Below are 20,852 nucleotides of genomic sequence, written 5' to 3' on the forward strand. Positions count from 1 at the left end.
CATGGGTGGTGCGATCTGGCATTTTGGTTAGATTGGAGGCTTTGACATCATGTCCTCTTCTCGTAGGACTCGACCTCGTTCAGGCCTCTCCAGCGTCGTACGAGCTTCTCCCCTTGTCAGATTTGTCTTTCCCCCATATTAGTGGATTAGTAACGGTGCCTTTGGACTATGCGTGCTCGAGGTGTAGACGACTGTGTGGTTGGCCGCGCGTCTTTGGTGACTGAGTTATGCTAGTGCCTCGACCGTGTTTCCCCCCCCCCCCCGACCTTGGTGGGTGTGAGAGCACCAGGCGAAAGCCCTTTTTGGTGTCCTCTCGATGATAGTGCTTGTGACACCCTCGAGCACTGTTCCCTCCCTGGAGGCGATGTTGTGTTGTTCCCTTCCTATTCTAAGAGACTCTCTGGGTGAAACCCCATTTCTGGTTTTTGGAATGGGTGACAGTTGTGTCTTTAGCATTGTTCCCTCGTTGGAGGCGTCATGTGACATCTTGCCCAATTTAGATTGAGCCCATAAGTGACCTATGAGTGTATGAGTGCACATGTTTAGTACTATCTTGCTAGTTGAGCAAGATTGGAACCAACTTATAAGGCCACTAGAGTCCGTACCACCAGCGCCAGGTTAATCCTTTTACGCAAAGTGATGATAAAAGTATAAGCGGGTTGGTGTGAGTTCGTGGTCCACCCAATGTGTGAGTGGGCCTAAGCCGGTTTGGACTCTGAGTTGTTACACGTCACTTGGGGCTTACTCGTACTCTTAGGTGGCTGTCGGCTTTGTTTCGGCTTTCATCTACTATGCTGCGTTGTGGACCATCTTCAACCTAGTTTAGCTAGGTAGTTGGTCAGGGGTTTTGAGTCATTGTTGGGATGCAATGGGCCTAGTTTAGCTAGGTTGTTCACCCATTAAACTGAAGTTTTAGCTTAGTTTTCTCTTAATTAACTGAGGAGCCTAGCCCGTCGGGCTTTTCTTCTTATCAAGACAATAGCCAGTTCTCATGTCAGCTTGGTTTAAAAAATACACCTCAGGGGCGGTGGTTATCAAACAAATATTATCGTTCAAAGAAACTTGTGGCAGAGCACTTGGTAATCAGATTGCTAGCCCGTTAGAAGCTACAAAGATTTGGGTAAGAAAATTTCAGCTAGTCCTAGCAGCAAGAGAGATGTCAGTTTTGACCTGAGTGAAGGCAATACTTCCTTGGACCACGCTTCTCATTTTCTTCCGGTGCATCAAAATCTGATAGAAAACCTAACTATATGTTGAGTGTCAATGGACCAAAACCAAATCTGCAAATTTCATCTAAAGAAAGTGGGGATTTAAATTTTAATTCAAAAATAAAATGGGGATTTAAATATTGTCTGTGCTAAAAATTTCTTAGGAACCCATCAAAGGAGCTGATTCAGAGCTTCCTGGTATAACAGCTCATCACTATTAAACAGTTTGCAACAACATTACTTGTCCACTCAGATGTCCCATAATCTTTAATTTTGCAATAATTCTTTTTCTGAAGTAGAACTTTGCACAAAAGTTAATAACTTGCGCAACAATGCTCAACATTTTTTCTGTTGAGCAAATTACATTGCTCAAAGTTAGAGCATGAGCAATTCTTCTGGAAAAGTTTAGCAAAGAGTGTACAATTGGGCATCCTTTGGAGTATGAGTAGGACTAGGTTGATAAATCTTAATATTCTCAGTATCAACATGCATGTTCAAATGGCCATATATAACCGATCGACCGCAGCGTAATTTAGAGGCAGCAGCAAGCCTTAACATCTCTGCTCTAAACTCCTCCGATCTAGCTAAGCAATGACAATGTCTCGCCCCTCTCAAAGAAGTGGCAGCTTGTTAGCCTTAGCCCTTGCCATTTGCCTGTTGATCCCATGCTGCTTCTCGGGTGAGTGTGTAATTGTAGTTTTTATTTTTCTTATCTGAATTTCCATATTTGAAATTGTTCAGCTGGAGATTGAAGTACGTCTGAAACTTTCCTGGAAATCTGAAGTAAGTTTGAAACCTCATCTCTCATTTTTGCAGACAAAGCAGTCGTAGAATTGTTTGAGAGAGCGTGCCATTGCTTCGATGACCCCACTGTAAGACACCAGCAAGAGAAAAATGATTAATTAATCTCCTAAAGTGTAATAATTAATCAATGTTGTTTTCATGCATGTTCGTGGCACAATGATATGAAGATTTATGACAAGTGCGCGGAGGACTTCAGGCTGAACGCGAAGGGGGCGTTCCACGTGCAGAAGAAGTCCGTCGACGAGTACTGCGGCGGGCCGTGCTTGGAGGAGACGAAGCTGGCGCTGCAGTGCGTGGAGGAGGTGGCCGCCGAGAGCTTCAGATTCTCCAACGGCGCGTCGGTGCTGGCAGTGAAGCAGGCGCTTGGCACGGGATGCAGCGACGGCCCCGACAGAGGTAGCTGGAGAACAGATACTCGTTACTGCCACTCTGCGAGCCAATTGATCTTTTTTTTGCCACCACACCACCAAGAAGTAGCTTGGTTTATTTGTCACTTTGGCTTATCTCTTTACCTCTTGGATGAGCGTATATCTGACCAACACTGGCTGGCCGGGCTGGTTCTTCCGACGCGCGCAGGAACCTTTGAGATCCGGGAGCGCAAAGACTGCGTCGATGAGTACAACTACCACCATCCCCGCGACCACGAGCAGGAGCAGCCGGCGGCCGCGGGCCGGTACTACGGCGAGGGGAGCCAGCAGCCGTACGGCCAGCACGGCGCCGGCTGGGGCGAGGGGGGCGACGAGTACTGCTACGGGGATGCGGGCAGGCTAGGAGGGCTCTCCGGCTTCCTGCAGATGCTGCTGCTGCTCGTCGTCTCTGCAGCGCTGCTCCTCGCACTCTGAATTCAGCCTGTACGACCAGGCTGTTAGACGATGTTTGGGGCCTATCTAGTGGTGGCCACAGTTAGATGGTGTTGATTATCATGTACTATATGCTACTGTATCGGTTCTTTTCTGCTCGTCGTTTCGAATATAGGCGCGTCTATAGTACACACTTTTAACCAGTACTCTCCGAACACAGGTTAGTCAAAAACTCAAAATTATTGAAAATATAATGATAGGTACAAAGTATTTTTCATGGCTAATCTGTTGGTATCATTTTTGTGCGACTAATCTGGATGCTTTTGCGTGCAATAGCTGTCAAAGTCTTCAAAGTCACACACTTAGGTTCAATTTGTGGAACCTGACCTTAATGTTCAATTTGCGGAACGGATTTACTATCATCTTTGACTATTTGATTGAATGTAGATTGCTCTGATCGACCTCTACCAAGTACCCATATTAATTTTGAGAAGACCATTTAATTATTAGTTCCACATGATGCCAAATGACAAGGTACACATTTAGGATGTATTTGGTTGAAAGGACAATTTGGATGGGATAATCCTGTTTAGGATTTTAGGCTAAATTCAGTGTTTGGTTAGTGGATAAGAGCAGATGAGTTCATCCGACCAAAGCGAATATTCGCTCATATGCCGGATGAAATCCTCCCAAATTACCCGGACGAGGCCATCCGCTTGCTCCGCGCCTCCTCCGCCCGCGCCCCTCCTCCGGCGACGCCAGAAGCCACACGCCCCTGCTACTCCGCCCATTCCACTCCGAGCCCACACAATCCAATGCCCATGGAGGCCGCCGCCGCCGTCTCGTCGCCTCCGCCGCGAATTTGCCTCGGAATCACCAAACCCAACCCTCTCCTGCCCCCGCGGCGGCTCCAGTTCGGACACTCCAAGATCCGGACCTCCAGTTCCCGGGCCCGCCTGGCCGCGGCCTCCGCGTCCACGCCGCCGGCCTGTACTCGGCGGCGATCTACGAGCTGACGGTGGATAACGTCGACCGCTGCCTGTACTCGGCGGCGACCTGCGAGGACTGCCTGGTGTTCACCCAGTCCATCCATACCGTCGCCACAACTCGTCGGTCGCCACACCCTGCGCTGCGCTCCTCGCCGCCACGAGAGGGGATGGCCTCGTGCCGCAGTGCAGCTTCCCTCCTTGCGGGCAGGAGGACGCTCCGCTGCGTTTCGTGTGCGTGTGTTTCTGCCCCCGCTGCAATGCCCGCCACATGTTCACTCTAACTCCTGTGAGGCGCTTACCTGGCTTTGGTTGCTGCTGTTCAGGTGCCAGCCAAGAGCTTGCTGCCGCGGAGAACAGCCGCTGGAGCTCCGCGTCACTGTTAGGACTGGCGTGTGTGGTAGCCATTTCTTGGTCAAAATGTAGGCCTTTGAGTGGTGCAGAAGCAGAACAGGCTGCTTGTAGCCTGTTTGGTTCTTCAAGTCATCAATCTTTAGGTTGCGTGCAACAGATTAGTTATCGATTGGAAATGGGGAAGTCTTGAGGCAGCAGTTCCACAATTCAAAAGCTCCTGAGTTGGGGTCGGTGCCACAATTTGCAATCGGGTGCCGATTATGTAGGCTGTGCCAATGTAATTTCGTAAATTTGAATGTAATTTGCATCCTGAGCAGGTATTATGTTAAGACAGGATGACGTATTAAAGCCGATAAATTGTACCATAGAAGGATATAGCTGGCTAATCGCTTGGCGCATTTGAGCTTTTATCTAAATAAGAATTGGTATGTACCTCATTTTCACTCAACATATTTCACTACGCAGATGTGACATTCTTATTTTTCATTAGGTTTTTTTTTATAAAGAGAGATGTTGTATATAACGGAATAAGCTATCACCAATTTTTACCATTGAAGCAAAGAGGAGGATTGCAAGCAGCAGCTTTGCCTTTTACTCCACCAATATTAGATAGTGAGGAAAATTGGAGCAGCCAAGGGTAGATTCACCAAAAGGTCATCACAACCAAATTAGCTCATTTCACTCATTCAACCAAACAGAAATCTGACTCATCGTGTCCACTCTAACTCATCCAACCAAACAGAAAATTAGTTTGTCACATCCTTCCAACTAAACAGAAAATTGTATTATCCCATCTAAAAAACAGAGATGACTTATCTCATCCAACCAAATGCACCCTTATGTGGCGAGAATAATAATTTAGGGCTCTTCTTCAAGAAGAGGATTGCTCTTGGAGTTTAATTCAAATTTATACTAAATCAATATGATTTGAATCCCAATCCACTCTTCCAAATTCACCGGTACTCTTTTTCTTTAAAGAGTTGGACTACTTGTTTATGTATAAATACAAGTTGTAGCCAAACTAGCCGATTCTAAAAAGAACTCCCTGATCATAGTATTTTCAATAGTTGGCTGTCGCCGTCGTTGGGCTGCCCTGCTCTCCTCCATAGTTGGGCCGCCGCGAGAATTGGGTTTGAAGCAACTAGTTGGGCGATTCGGTTGGTTAGGAATGATATATGTTTTGACCATACATGTGTGTTGGGTCCAAGGCTAATTGTCCAAAAAACGTGTGCTTTTCTTCAGTATTGCGCATGTCTACAGCCAGTGGCGGGTGCAGGATTTCCAAATTGGGTGTACAGAGCAACTAAAAAATTATTTAAAAAATAAAGCTCCATAAAAGCAAAGGATACAACACAAATAGTTCCTTAATCTTTTTGGCTCACTCCACAAAGATTTCAAATCAATAACATTCATCCTTTTGGGCTGACCGAGAGCCTCATATTAAGCAAATATGCTTCATAAAATTATTGAATGACCAATTGTATGGCACCAAATACGAATGAACTACATACATCACATCTCAACCAATCAATCAATGAACCAATTGATAGTTGAACTACTGATTACTGAAATATTGTACAAAGAGAGTAGATACGGTCTAGGTCATGGATCTCGAGGCTTCTGCGATGTAGATTCCCCACCTTTTTGCGTGTGAGGCGATGGCTGAATCTCCCTCCTCATCGTTGGAGTCGGTCCTAGTCACTGTGGCCGGCTTTAGTGATGTTGATGTGGCCTTCTCCGTGGTTGTCCCCACAGCAGGATTCTCCTCACCGCATTCCAGCCTTGCCTTTGATGCTCCCACAGACCAGGCGAGTTAGGAGAGGCGTGCATCATCACATCAGTCATTGGCCGGTGGGTGGCTGACAATGGACAGCGCAGGAAACCCTAGCTAAAGGCCTAAAGAAGGGAGCTAGAGGGATGAGATGCGAGAGCGAGAGACTGAGGACGACAGCTGGACAAGACGATGAGTCGGGAGTCAACTGATCTACATCTGTCTCTCTTTCCATTCATTTCCACCTAGGCCAAACATGAGCAACATGGATATGGGCACTAGACTGGCCCAACACGAGAGGGGGAGGTGAGGGGAGGGATGGATGTGGGTTGTCTCACAGTTTTGGGTTCAAATACGCATAATGTGACCCAACTTTCAATATACATATGTAACATACCTACTAAACTACAATTTCATTGCAAAAATAATGGTAGACTTATCAAGGAGCATATGGAGAGGGTTTGTGAAAGACCAAGTTCAGATGCTATACCATGTGCGTTGTGATGAATCAATAATTGTATAATAGGATAGGATATTTGGGGGAGGGGGGTTCCTCTCTGTGTTGGTGAACTTGTACCTAATAATATTTTTGTGAACACTCCTAAGAATACCATTTGATTAAGGGACAGACTATGTGTCAGATGACTGTTTTTCCGTTTCCTTTCGGTCGATGTCCTCAGATCTTCGGTCGGCATCCGACGTCGTGCAAATCTTCAACCTCTCGCCTCCTCTCTCTCTCATGCAACATTTCTCTCTCGCACGATGGCCTCCCCTCGCCTCCGACCATCTCCGATGGCGTCCCTACTGCTGGATCCATCTTCAACGCCCCCATTGCACTCACTCCATCGTGACCGTCTCCTCTTGTCTCCACCTCGGTCCCCGCTGCTTCGCCGCTCTGCCCATGCGTCCACCACCACCGTCGGGCCGGCCTGCCTCCGACGACCTCTCTTTAAGCCTAGGGATGAAGAATCCCATCGGAAAAATCTCGCCGTAGAAGAGCCACACATTCACATCCATCGACTGAAAAATTTCTCGCGTTTAGCGTAGGAAGCGTGTTTGATTAATCGATTTATGATCTATCTAGCATTCCTCGCAAGTGGACATGCTTTCGAAAAAAGTACCCCGACCACATAAGAAAGACCACCATATCACCAGTTCACCACCACCATAACCAAGAAATACTACATAAAAAACAGACAAAGGAGACACGAAATTAGTGACGGGTCGTAGCATGACATAGTGATGGATCGTAACATGACCCGTCACTTATGTCAAGTCATAAGTGATGAGTCACAACTTGACCTGTCATTTATGAGTGGTGTAAGATGACCCGTCACTTATGACAAGTAATAAGTGATGGGTCATCTTGGACACTCATAAGTGATAGATTAAATTGTGACCTGTCACTTATGACTTAACATCAGTGACGGGTAATGTTATGACCCGTCACTAATGATAATAGTCATAGATACTTAGTTCACTAATATTTTTTATTTTTCTTTTATTTTTTCTTATTTTTTATCACCTAAGCAGCATTAGAATAGAAAATATATATAATTTTTGCTCAAGTTTGATGTAAGAGGTGGCGGCTATGGATACAAACGCGCGTTTCGAAAACGGTGCAGAAACTTTGGGGGCGAGAACTCAATCTTCCAAGCCGTTTTTGGCCTCGAAAAATTCACCGAACCCGACATGATTGGGTAGAAACAGATGTAACTTTTTCTGTAGATGTTCATAGAGTCAAAAAAATTCGAAATCAGAGTTCGTATGTAAAAGTTATACGTGTTTTACCAGAGGCACTCCGGGGCACCTATCAAATTGCGATCGTTTGCATGAGATATTAAAAAATTCATAAAATATTAATACAATTTTATAGGTAAATTATAAGCAGTCACCTATCAAATTTTATATATAAATATTAATACATATTTTATATGTAAATATTAACACAAATTTATATGTAAAATAAAAAAGTCAGTCATTAGTGACAGATCAAGATTACGACCCAGCACCTATAACCTTAATAAGTGACGGGTCATAACAGTGACCCGTCACTTATGACCTTCGGCAAAGAAGATAGAAGGATAAAATATCCGATGTCCATCATAAACACGTGATAGCTGAGGTGGTAACACGCGCGCAAGGGGAGGTGGCGGGTTCGATTCTCGCTTGACGCAAAGACTAAAAAATAGTGTTGAAAAAATATAAATGACCTATGGCCAGTGGTGATAGGCATGCGTTGGGATGACTTGGGTAAAAAAATATTTTTTTTCGATTTTTTCTATCCGAAAAACGCGAAAAACGTAAATCAATCATAAACGACTGGATCATAACTGTGACCCGTCACTTATGATTTATAATAAGTGATGGGTTACAGTTATGACCTTAATAGGTGATGGGTCAAATTTTGACCTGTCACCAATGATCTTATTAATAACAGATCCTTACCCGTTATTTATAACTAGTCATCAGTGACACATTAAGGATGACGAGCGTGGCATCCATCACCTATAACGATTATGACTTGTCATTTTAAGTTTTTTTTAAGTAGTGAAACCACCAAGGATTAATTTGCATGCACTTCTTTTTTTCAGCTGGACACGAACTATTTCATCTTGATCATGAGTTAACCTCCAAATTTGAAAAAATAAATGACCGATGTTTGCCGATTCTTTGTGGCAACATATCAGGGTTACTTCAATGGACGAAAACAACAGTAAATAAACAAGAACAGAGTTTACCACCAAGCGAGAAATTTGTGCTCTTCTTCTTTCTCTCGATCTCTTCTAGCTGCAGATCGCTTGCATGCATCTTACCATGCCAAGCTTCAATCATGGTCATTCACTTGCTTACAGCAGCCTATCGACGGCTAAGGGTAGAAGAGCTTGGCGTAGAGGAACTCGTTCCATGTGTCCTGGAGGCCCGGGAGGCACCAGTGGACGCAGTCGGCGTAGGTCTTGGGGTTCGCCAACTGCTCCGCCGTCGGCGGGCTCCACTGCTTCTTGTACACGGAGGTGTGCGCGTCCTTGCGGTACATGGACAGCTGCGTTATGTTGAGGAACGTAAGCGGCACGTCGGCGCCGTCGCCGTCCAGGATCTCCCGGATCACCCGCATCACGCTACGCCGGCTGTCCGAGCCCCAGTACCCGGCGTCCTCGATCATCGCCGTCTCGTTGTAGCAGTTCCCGCCCGGCGCGTCGCCCCAGTCCTGGCTCCTGCACACGCGCGGGGTGCACGCCGTGAGTCACCGGATATGGCGTAAGAGATTAGCCAGGCACGTGCGTGTGTGCTTACTTCTCGTGCGTAGGCGACATGCTGGTGAAGAAGACCCTGGTGGTGTTGAAGTCCATGTTGTCCCTGACCCACTGCAGCATGTCCCGGAACGCCATGCCGTACGCCTCCTCCGTCGACACCCACACCGTCTCCTCCTTCTCGACGTCGTCGAGAGAGCCACGCTGCAGGACCCTGAAGCGCAGGCCAGTGCACCACCAGAGGTAAGTGTTGAAGACGATGACGTCGGCGCCCCTCCAGTGCCGGCCGTGGTGGTCGATGGAGCCGCGCCGCACCATGCGGTCGGAGATCTTGTGCACGACGGCGTTGTCCGAGTTGGACTGCAGCAGGAACGGCGCCCAGTAGAACTCCACCGTCGCGTTGTAGTCCCTGGCGGTGAACACGGTGTGCTGCTGGTCCGGCGACATGTCGAACGACCTGGCGGCGGCGTCGGGGATGGCGGACTGGAGCAGGCACACCATGGACGTGAACTGCCCGCGGTTCAGGGAGTCGCCCACGAACAGCATCCGCTTGTTGCGCAGCGTCTCCAGCATCCGATTCGCGTCGAACGCCGGCAGGGTACAGTCGTGCGGCTGCCAGCGCCAGAGCTGGTACGCGGTGTCAGGCCGCCCCCGCGCCTGGCAGGTGAGCTGCGGAGGGATGTAGGGGCAGTCCGCCTCGCGGTACAGCGGGTGCGCCGCCTCGTCACGCACCCAGGTCCCTGAGAACACGTCGCACTCCTCGTCCTCCTCGTCGTCATTCAGCGCGAACGCCAGCCTCCCCTTCCACTTGTTCCTCTTCTTCTCCTGGGCCACCTCTGGTCATGTGTCACCACAATCCAGCTCCGTTAGTGACAACTCGTAACCGGCGGTTACCGGATGAAAGCAGGTACGGTGCACCGGCGGGAACTGGTCTAGACTCTGAAAGTTCTGATGCTTACCTGGTGGTGGTGCTACCGATTGCTCATGCTCAATGTTATTGTTGTTGATGATGAGGCGTGACGCTTCCTGGGCTTGCCGGCGGAGGAGCTCCTTGAGGTCCTCGGCGTAGAGGAAGGAGAAGAAGAGGAGGAAGAGCACCAGCGTCAGGAGCAATGGCGAAAAGCGCGCCTTCTTTGCGACAGACGAGCACAAGGCGGCCGGCGAGGAGGATGACGAAGGGGAGGAGTGGAGTGGTGCCTTCATTTCTGATCACTGGTCACTTCGCTTGCAAGTGTGAGTATGGTGTTGGTGGCGACGATTATAGTGGGATTATATAGGCTGGATTGGATTGGATTACTAGTTGCCTACACGGTGTTCTTAAAGGTTGTGTTGTCACTATATATCTGAAGAAATCTTATAAACTGTTTGTGCAGGAATGCCTGCAGGTACGGTGTGTGATTTGCAATTTTTTGTTCTGATAAGATGTTTGCAGCATAGGAGAGGGATTGTTATCGAAACTCAAAAGTGAAAAATCAGTTGGCTCTGCCGAAAAATAGAATTTTTTATAGACATGATCGCACGTGCAGATCAAGTCAAGTTTGTTGGCCTGTTTCGTCAGTGATCTTGCTGAGCCTGTACATTATATGTAGCTTCCATGCATGCCGACATGATGTGGAACGTATGGGATCAGTGGTTCAATACCCATTTTTTTCAAGTAGGACATCCATTCAAAAGTAATCAACCAGTGAAGTATCCGGAGGACAATTTTTCTCTCTCAACAATTAATTGATTGAAGGAAAGAAAAAGAGCTAATTTTCGGTCATTTTGTACTTCGCATATAAGAGATCGAAGCAATGGAGTTCATCCCATGGATCCACCCAAATGCAAGAAAAAAAAGGGGGTATCTAAAAAGCAAGAAATTATCTTCCGATTTATCTTCTCTAACCTAGCTAAACCATGCTACTAATTCTCTACCAAGGCTTGCCAAACAAATGTAGTTGGTGATTAACAAGACAGTTAAGCTAACTGACCTATCTTTTCTCTTGGATTCCAAGCCAAGGGAACTGGAAAGTGCTACAACCATCACATGATTCCATTCCACAAGGACATTATAATTGGCCATCAGATGTGCGGATGTGCCTGCAAGCTAGCCATGTCAGAACGGTTGTTCTCTGAGCATTCAGTTGGAGTAAAGGGCTCCATGGCATCTGCTTGTCCCTTTCAAAATAATTATTTTTCCCCTACTGACACTTCACCAATTCACGTTACTTAGGAGAGGCTTAGGGGCAATGAGAGACTGATTGTTCATTGATGGGAGTTACCGGTTGCAGTATTGTTCTTCAAGGGAAAGCGAAAAACCTAACTAACTTCATTGTGTGATGGAAATCCATAATATGATCAGCAGCTAGCTGAGGATTATGTGTGCAAATTATCTATCATGAGTCTGTAATTTAGCATTGTAAAAGGTCGGAAATGATCTCGGATAGTTTTATTTCCTTCATTCTTTCTGTCTTTCATGTCTTTCTCTTCTGAAAGTACGATGTACTGATGAGCGATGAGTAAAGTAATTGACACCTTATTTTCTTGTCATTAGGTCCAAATGTTTTTTTTTTCCACTGCTCTGTGATTTCTTTTTTACTGAAACAGGAGGTGATCTGGATTCTGGACGTGGTGCTGTTCCTCAAGCCCGTCGCCGGTGATCTGGAGGTGACCATGGCGATTTTGCAGCTCTTCGGGAATGTATCAGGTCTCAAGACAAACATCCAAAAGTGCTCAGCTACTCCAATGCAGTGCGGTGAAAGTGAGATCGAGGCGGCGCGTTACGCGATGCCATGCACAATCACGGAGTTGCCTTGTCAGTGCCTCGGGCTCCCACTTTTAGTGAAGAAAGTCACCAAGGAGGCGCTGATGCGATCGACAAGGTGGCTGACAAGCTGCCCAGTTGGAAGGCAGTGCTGATGCATCCGGCGGGCCGGGCAACCTTGGTGAAGGCGGTGCTAGCGGCGATCCCAATCTACCAGCTCATTGCAATGGAGCTCCCCAAATGGGTCATCAAGGCGATTGTAAAGCGGCGAAGGGCTTTCTCATGGAAGGGCAGCGATCGTGTCCATGGTGGACACTGCCTCGTTGCTTGGCGCCGGGTTTGCCGGCCGATCGAGCCCGGTGGCTTAGGAATCCATGATCTGGAGACCCTCGGCTGGGCCTTGCGCATGCGCATGATCTGGAATCCATGATCGACCCCGGCGGGCCGCCAACCAGCGCACTGTAAATGAGGCGGTGCAACAGCGCCGATGGATCGGAGACATCAAAGGCCGGCGAGCTATCTGTCCCTGCGCTCATGGAATATCTTCAGGTATGGGACATCATGGCTGAGATTGTCTTGTAGCCGGACATCGCCGACGTGCACTCCTGGACGGCATCGGCGTCCGGCACGTACCTTCTCTACCAAATCGGCGTGCCAGGCTTTCCTCATCGGCAGCGTCGGATTCGAGCCGTGGCGCCGCCTTTCGAAGTCATGTGCCTCGCCACGGTCCAAGTACTTCATCTGGCTAGCGATACACGATCGTCGTTGGACGGCCGCGATTGGCCCGGCGAGGACTCCCGCATCCACAGCGTTGCCCACTCTGTGATCAAGAGGATGAAACAACCCAACACCTGCTGGTTGGGTGCGTCGTCGTCGGACGATGGTCGCCTGTGGATCATAGCCGGGGCCAAAGGATTGTGTGCGCTACTTCCTTGATCAAGTTTCGTGTTAACCGGGTCGTGTTCAATTTGTCTGTGGCGCGCATGTACATTAGGAGCAGGGTGGGCGGTGTGTGTGTCATGTTCTTCTTTCTTTCCTTTTGTTGGCTTGTGTGTTGATGTGACTGTTTCAATTCTGCTTATTAGAATGACAAGCAGTTCTTCTGCCTCTTCGAGAAGAAAAAGAAGTGATCAGATAACCATTCTTCTATTCTTTCATTCTGTGTTTCTTTTGACTATACAAATTACTGATGAGTGATAAAATAATTGCCACCCCTCTTTCTACCAAAAGTCCAAAATAGAAAAGTGTAGTGAACATGGTCGGATTATACGTGATTTTGATAATTAATGATAATATAGTCAATAAAACTAACATATTTGTCAAATATATGATTTAGTAGATCTCATTTATGCAAAAAAAAAGAAGTCACCGAAGTCAGGATAAAGAGATGAATGAATTAAACTTGTTCTGTGAATTTTAATATGATCAAATGGGATAGATTTCTGTACAATTTTGTAGAGCTCTTCAAAAGCTTTCAATAGAATCTAAGTTTATCAAAATCGAAGTTCGAAACGAAAAGTTATGCCTGAAATATGAATTGCTAGTTAGCTGAAAATATGCACGCCAGATATTTCGGCGTTCACAAAGAAAATATTCCGGCGTTCCCAAAAAAACTCCGGCGTTCACAAGAAAAATACTTCAACGTTAAAAAAAATTACAATGAATTCTAATACACGACAAATGTTCTGGCATTCACAAAATGAACACGCCAGACTATTTTTTGCAGAGAATGCAAATGGCTCGGTTGGCATGGAATGCATACCGGATGTTCCGGCGTTCATATGAGAACATCACGCCGGATCTTTCGGCATTCACAATGAGTCCGAGTGGGTTTCCAACAGGTAGTCTTGGATGATGTACCCGTTAGATGGTTCGATGAGTATAATCTGTTTACACCGGATCATCCGGTATTTACAGAAAATTTGAGTCGTTGGGGCAACACGTAGTCCACAAGGTTGAGACTATAAATACCCCTCTACTCAGTCGTTTGAAAGTGTTGAAGTCTAGAGAAGCTCAAACACACTTGAGAAGACATCTAAGTCATCAAAGTGCTAAAAGTGATCATCCAAGATGATTAAGCACAAGATTAGAGAGTGATTAGTGCTTGTAGGTCTACAGAGAAGTATTGCTAGGTGCTACAACCTAGAGAGTGAATTAATAAGTGATTTAACCTTGTATCGAGAGGTACGTCGCCGCCTTATAGTCTTGGTAACTCGACAACACTTTGAGCCTTAGTGGCTCAAGTTTGTTGACCCTCCGACTTGGTGTGGAGCGGCGGTAAGAAGCGTATATGGGGACATGGAGACACTTGACTTAGTGTGGCTAAAACTCCAAATGAAGATGACGTACAAGTGACCGGAAGAGAAGATAGTGGTGAGATCTTGCTTTGGTGGCTTTGTTGTTCATCATGCTCCAGGCCTTGCCTTGATGGCTTAGTAGCTCAAGAGCCGTGATCAGAAGAGTCTTGGCGATCAGGAGAATATCCTTTGTGAAGCTCCAACATAGACTAAGGGTGGCTTGTGTGTTATTGATACTACGAGATAAAAATCTTTTGTGCTGAGTTTGCTCTCTCTACCTTATTTATATTTCCGTATTTACATACTTACAATTTACCTTCCTAAAGTAGGTTGCAAATTTTTTTGAAAAATAGAGTAGACACACTAGATAAATTTAGAGAACAATTAGATAGAAATTAATATAGATTTATCTTGTGAAGTTTTTTAGAGCCATTAGTTTTTAAATGTCCTAATTCACCTCCCTCTTAGGACGTCACTGTTCCTAACAATTAGTATCAGAGCGTCGTGCTCTTCATAGGTATAGCCGCCTAGAGTTGTGACGTCCGGAGTTGGGATGAATACTTATAGCGCTTCACTTTTCGACGACACTAATTTCTTTTGTTGGAAAATTATAATGACTTGTTATCAAGCTAAATATTTAGATGTTTTGAAAGTCACCGAAGAAGGGAAGAGAACACGTGTCACCAACAAGGAGAGACAATTAGATGTATTGTCAAAGAGTATCCTTTTATCATCTTTATGCATTGATACATTTAATCATATTTATTCTCTCATCAATGCACATGATATTTAGAATAGTCTTATTGAAATACATGAATGCACAAAGAATGTGCACAATGAAAAATATCATGTGCTAGTTATTAAACTCAATAGCATCAAATAACTACCCCATAAAAGTGCTAATGATATGTATTCTTATTTAAATATTCTTGTTAATGAGATCAATGAGCTATATTCGATGCCAATTGAAGATGATCAAGTGGTGAGAAGAATACTTTAAGCTCTTTTTTTAAAGTACAAGTTGATAGTCTCAATCATCTATGATAACAACGACACAAAAAGATGACTCCAAGCCAAGTAACCGGTAAGATCACCACCTATGAGATAACCATGAACATGGGGATGGAAGTTTCTTCCTCACCCGACATCAAAAACCTTCGTCTCACAAGCAAGCAAGATCAATGCCAACATATAAAGACAAGGATGAGGAGACAAGAGCAAGAGTCAAACTCAAACGAAGATGATGGTGAAGAGAACAATGAAGAAGATGATCAAAACATATCAAATGATGAAGAAATTGATCTCAAGATCACCAAGCTCTTCTCAAAATTAAAGAAGAACATGAAGAGGATCAATATCAAGATTTATCATTCAATCTCGATTGAAGACTTGATCAACACAATTGATCATATCAAGAGGGAGACAAGGGGAAGAGTCAAAGCTTTCGCAAGCATATGAAGATAGGTGAGCGAAGATGAAGAGTTAAGCTCAAGTGATGAAAGTCTCACCATCCACTTCTCCAAGAAAAAACTCATTCTCAAGGTCATCATCACACAAATCATCACACAAGCCATCTCACAAGTGTTTTATGGCTAAATGTATGGATAATGATATAAGTGATGATGAATCTGACGAGGATTTCCCTCTTATGAAGAACTTCTTGAATTGATCTATGATAAACAAAGAACCTTAAATAAAAAATCAAAAAAACTTAAGAAATTCAATACACTTAATGACATTCATGCTATATTTATTTCTAATTATGAACAATTATTGAGCAAATTCAATTTGCTAAATAATGAGCATGAAGCGCTTAATGCTAAATTTGAGTGCGTTGAATCTCACACTAAAGTCCCTTTAAAGCAATCTATCTCTCTATTTAATTTTAATCCTAAGGTAGATGATTTCACTTCTTATGATGATTTGATTGATTTATCTAGCTCATCCCTTTGCAATGAGATTTATGTTAAGAATATTATTGTAGAACCACCTAACTACCTCATTGCACAACAAAATGATGAGTTTAAGCAATACGTGGAGAAGCTACAGAAGAACTTGGCAAGATTAAATGGGAAAAGACATGTTCAACCTCCTCAATATAACCTTGATAGTATGATGAACAAGCTTGCAGAGGGGTTCACCGTGACATGCTTCAAATACCATCAAGAAGGCCACAAGTCTTTCCAATACAAGCAAATTAAGAAGGAGATCAAGGAGAATAACAAGGCTATGAATCTCTCCAACAAGACATCCAACCTCTACGCCAAGCTCAACTACAAGATCAAGAAGAAGGACAATGGCAATGTGGTTGCATATGTGGTTGGGAGAAAGGATCAGAGGTCGAACTTACATATTTAGGTGCCTAAGGAATTCATCACCAACATGAAGGAGCCCCAATCGATTTGGGTTTCCAAAGAAGACTTGAAGTCCATGGGTGGACTTGGGAATTTGAAGACTTGGCTCATAAGATGAAGTGAAAATTCAAACAAAGAAGCTAAGTGTACAACATTGGATATATTGATCATGAACATCATATACCTAAATCCCCATCTAAAGATAAAATATGTAATCATACTAAATGCAAAATCCTTTCAATCGATGTATACTTTTACCGTGTCTAGGATTGCATATGTATATTTTAATTTACTGCAATACCTAGTGTAGGTTTTTCTTATAGTAGGTTGCTTGTGTTTCTCTCTAATCTATGAGCAACCTACATGGTTTATTAGTTATAGGCTCTTTATATGACATATTTCTTCAATTGATATTATTTATGTATCATGAGTTCAATCTATAGGATAAATTCCTCGTTATTATCAATGATAAGTGCATATCTCTCACAAGTATTCAATACTCATATGCACTCATTTAGAGGGAGCATATCATGTAGGTTGTGATTTTGAGATTAACATATGTTGCAAGTGACATCTTTAATAGTCTCATAGAGTAATTTACAAGTCCACGAAGGTATACAATGCTTATTTGTCAATTAGTATCATTGTCAATTCATTTGTACATTAAAGCTTCATCCATGCATAATATGGCTTAAACTTCATATCTCTTCATATTATCTAAGTTATGCATTTGTTTCACCTTTATCATATGTATACACATATATAGGGAGAGTTTAGACTATATTATGTGATTTTTATGAATTATGATTCATGTGCTTTTATTTCAAATGGTATCCACATAGCTCATTTCAACTCAATTGGTACCATATCTTTGAATTGAATCCATACAATTGGTACCATTTTATTGGTTCATAATTTATGAAGCTCTCTCTCATGTGCTCTAACGTTTTCACTTGAGTTTAACATGTGTTTATAGCCCTTTTGAAAATTGTTGATAAAGAGGGAGAATTTTAATAACCAAAGCAAAATACAAGTTGCAATATGACATGTCTAGAGGAGAACAAGTAAGGAAGCAAGATGGCTAGGGATGCCAAAGGTGATAAATGAAGAACTCTTGTATGGATAGATCAAGGGAGATAGTGGCGATGAAGAAAGTGGGAGCCACAACTAAAGGGAGACTAAGTGATAAGAACATGCATCCAAGCAAAGTGATAAGATTTTATGCATTTTAAAATTGATTTCATTTATTATTTGTCACTTACTTTGGTTGTGTTGTCATCAATCACCAAAAAAAGGAGATTGTAGCAAACATGACCCTCTTAGGGCACGCATGTGATTCTGGTGATTAATGATAATATAGTCAATTGGATTAACATGTTTGTCAAGTATATGCTTTAGTATGTCTCATTGATGCAACAAAAGAGAAGTTATCGAAGCCGAGACAAAGAGATGAATAAATTGGACTTGTTCCATGAATTTTGATGTGATCAAACAGGATGGATTTCTGTACAATCTTTTATAGCTCTTCGCAATCTTTCCATAAAGTCCAAGTTCATTAAAATCATAGTTTGGAGTGGAAAGTTATGCCTGAAATACGAATTGCTAGTCGACTGAAAATATTCACGCCGAATATTCCAGCGTTCACAAAGAAAATACTCCGGCGTTCGTAAAAATGCTCCGACATTCACAAAGAAAATACTTTGGTATTAAAAAAAATTGCAGCAAAGTCTAATACACACTGGATGTTCCGGTATTCACAAAATGAACACACCAGACTATTTTTTGCAGAGAGGATATAAATAGATCGGTTGGCATCGGATGCACACCGGATGTTCCGGCATTCATATTAGGACATCACGTTGGACCTTTCGGTGTTCACAATGAGTCGAGTGGGTTTCCAACGGCTAGTTTGTGGATGATGTACACGCTGGATGGTCCGGTGAGTACAATCTGTTTACATCGGATCATCCGGTATTTACAGAAAATTTGAGCCATTGGGGCAACAACTAGTCCGTAGGGTTGAGACTATAAATACCCCTTCACTCAGTCATTTGAAGGTGCTAGAGTCCAGAGAATATAGTGATTAGTGCTTATAGGCCTAGAGACAAGTGTTTCTGGATGCTGCAACCTAGAGAGTGGATCAAAGAGTGATCCAACCTTGTACCGAGAGGTACGCCAGTGACTTAGAGTCTTGGTGACTCGCCGGCACCTTGAGCCTTGGTGGCTCAAGCTTATTGACCCTTTGACTTGGTATGGAGCGGCGACAAGAAGCGTGTACGGGGACGCGGTAGCCCTTGCCTTGGTGGCTAAATTTAAAGTGAAGACGACGTACAAATAACCGGAAGAGAGGTTAGTGGTGAGACCTCGCCTTGGTGACTTAGTTGCTCATTGTGCTTCAAGTCTTGCCTTGGTGGCTTGGTAGCTCAAGAGCTATGACCGGAAGAGTCTTGGCGATCAGGAGTATATTCTTTGTGGAGCTCCAACGTAGACTAGGGGTGGCTTGCGTGTCACCGATATCACAGGATAAAAATATCTTTTGCCAAATTTGCTCTCTCTACCTTATTTACATTTTCGCATTTACATACTTGCAATTCACCTTCCTAGAGTAGGTTGCAAATCTTTTTGAATGGTAAGTATACACACTAGATAAATATAAAGCACATTTAGATAGAAAATGATACATAATTATCTTATGAAGTTTTTTTGGAGCCCTTAGTTTTAAGTGTTCTAACTCACTTCTCTTAGGACGTCACTATTCCTCGAAAAAGGAATTCTTGGTATGTGATCTTTTATTACTTGGTCTTATAGATCATATCTCACTACTACAGAACTATATATCAGTGCCGGTTTAAAAAAAGCTCCGCTGTCGGTTTTTCAACCGGCACTCTTTACTCTGCACTGATAGTTAGTGACTATCAGTGTCAGGTCTAGAACCAGCACTGAAAGTTATTTTCAGTGCCGGTTCATGCCTCCAACCGGCAATGATATGTGTTCTCGAGCCCAAAAAAAAATAAACGAGCTTGCTCAAGAGAGCCAGCTCGACTGCCACTCGTGCCACTGCCACCATCGTCCTCCTACCGCCACCACCATCGTTGTGCTCAAATTGATTTATCTCATCCATACAAACATATCTCATAATCAAATCGAATCATCTCACATAGTCTCCAGAACTCAACCTCTAACATAATCAAGCACCTTAGTTCTACAAGACGTACGCTTATCGGCAAGAACTCAACAACCTCTAACGAATCTGCAAGAACATCAACCAAGTCATAGCCCCCCAACTGGTCGTGTGACACACCCAACTATGGCACCATCCTCCAGACGACGGTCGACCGCGTGGCTCCCCCTGACCGCACTGCCCATATCCGGTGGTTCCACCGGTAGAGGGCGATGACAAGCCACGCGGACATGTAGATCCAGCCATTGGCCGGTGGCGGCACTGCAGACTATCCTTCGGCGGCACCTGCTGGCCGGTGAAACCCTTACGGGACGGCGCTCCTTCGGGGCAAGAAGCCAGTGGTGCCCACAACGCTTCTCCCGGTGTCACCTCCGCTGGCCGACCGCACTTCTCCAAGGTGGACAGCGTCGTCATGTAGAACTAAGGAGGCCGGAGGAGTGGAGGTCGAAGGGGAGGCCGGTGGAGGTAGGAGGGGAGGAGGCCAGTGGGGAGGAGGCTGATGGGGAGGAGGCCGGATGAGAGAGAGATGGGGGTGAGGACTCGAGGAGTGAGGTCACGAGGGTGAGAGACCGAGAGGATAAGGATGCACCTGAGTCGTGACTGAGCCAAGCGGATGCCAGCGCGAGCCAAAAATCCATTGCATAAAAATTTCGGGTCTGGTCGTAGTATCAATGTCAGTATGTAATACTAATCGGCACTGATACTGGTTATCGGTGCCGATTTTTATCTGAATGGACGAGTTAATGCTTGGTATTGCTACCAACTAACACTGATACCATATCAGTGTCGGTTTTGACTAAACCGGCACTGATAAGGCGACAATTATGACTAGTTCTATAGTAGTGTTTGGTGGTATAATTCTGCAATTACAAGTTATGATGTCACTGGATACATCTTTCGTTGGAGTTTAGAAAGTGATGCCAATTCAGCAAGAATTTCAGGGAGCGACCGCTTTCATTCATTGTTATTTTTTCTCCGGTGTAACGCAAGGAAAAAAAAAGTAATCCCAAGTTCTAGGTAGCATTAGTTTGACAAGGTGATGTTCAAACCCATAAGAACAGAGAAAAGAGAAGAATTTCGTTTTGTAATTTTATAGAAAAATA

The 20,852-nt window shown here is 44.4% G+C and overlaps 2 protein-coding genes across 2 annotated transcripts; one reads left to right on the forward strand and one right to left on the reverse strand.

The window, feature by feature from the left end:
* Window positions 1–1,725: 1,725 nt before the first annotated feature.
* Window positions 1,726–3,015, forward strand: LOC133928740 (uncharacterized). The gene is made up of 4 exons (XM_062375200.1): window positions 1,726–1,887; window positions 2,025–2,080; window positions 2,180–2,408; window positions 2,589–3,015. Exons 1-4 carry the CDS (start codon window positions 1,800–1,802, stop codon window positions 2,852–2,854), a joined length of 639 nt encoding a protein of 212 aa, XP_062231184.1. The 5' UTR covers window positions 1,726–1,799; the 3' UTR covers window positions 2,855–3,015.
* A 5,609-nt stretch (window positions 3,016–8,624) lies between these two features.
* LOC133929767 (probable xylan O-acetyltransferase 9) lies at window positions 8,625–10,697 on the reverse strand. Its single transcript, XM_062376544.1, has 3 exons — window positions 10,134–10,697; window positions 9,218–10,010; window positions 8,625–9,138 (listed from the first exon to the last, which is right to left on the reverse strand). The coding sequence occupies exons 1-3, from the start codon at window positions 10,375–10,377 to the stop codon at window positions 8,793–8,795; spliced, it is 1,383 nt and encodes a 460-aa protein (XP_062232528.1). The 5' UTR covers window positions 10,378–10,697; the 3' UTR covers window positions 8,625–8,792.
* Window positions 10,698–20,852: the final 10,155 nt, after the last annotated feature.

Source organism: Phragmites australis, chromosome 9, assembly GCF_958298935.1.
Source record: "Phragmites australis chromosome 9, lpPhrAust1.1, whole genome shotgun sequence".
NCBI lineage: Eukaryota > Viridiplantae > Streptophyta > Magnoliopsida > Poales > Poaceae > Phragmites > Phragmites australis.

Coding starts and splice junctions, on each gene's coding strand:
- LOC133928740 (XM_062375200.1), top strand. CDS start 1,800: ATGACAATGTCTCGCCCCTCTCAAAGAAGTGGCAGCTTGTTAGCCTTA. Junction 1,888..2,024: donor GATCCCATGCTGCTTCTCGG/GTGAGTGTGTAA, acceptor TCATTTTTGCAG/ACAAAGCAGTCGTAGAATTG. Junction 2,409..2,588: donor CAGCGACGGCCCCGACAGAG/GTAGCTGGAGAA, acceptor CGACGCGCGCAG/GAACCTTTGAGATCCGGGAG.
- LOC133929767 (XM_062376544.1), bottom strand. CDS start 10,377: ATGAAGGCACCACTCCACTCCTCCCCTTCGTCATCCTCCTCGCCGGCC. Junction 10,011..10,133: donor ATCGGTAGCACCACCACCAG/GTAAGCATCAGA, acceptor ACACATGACCAG/AGGTGGCCCAGGAGAAGAAG. Junction 9,139..9,217: donor ATGTCGCCTACGCACGAGAA/GTAAGCACACAC, acceptor GCGCGTGTGCAG/GAGCCAGGACTGGGGCGACG.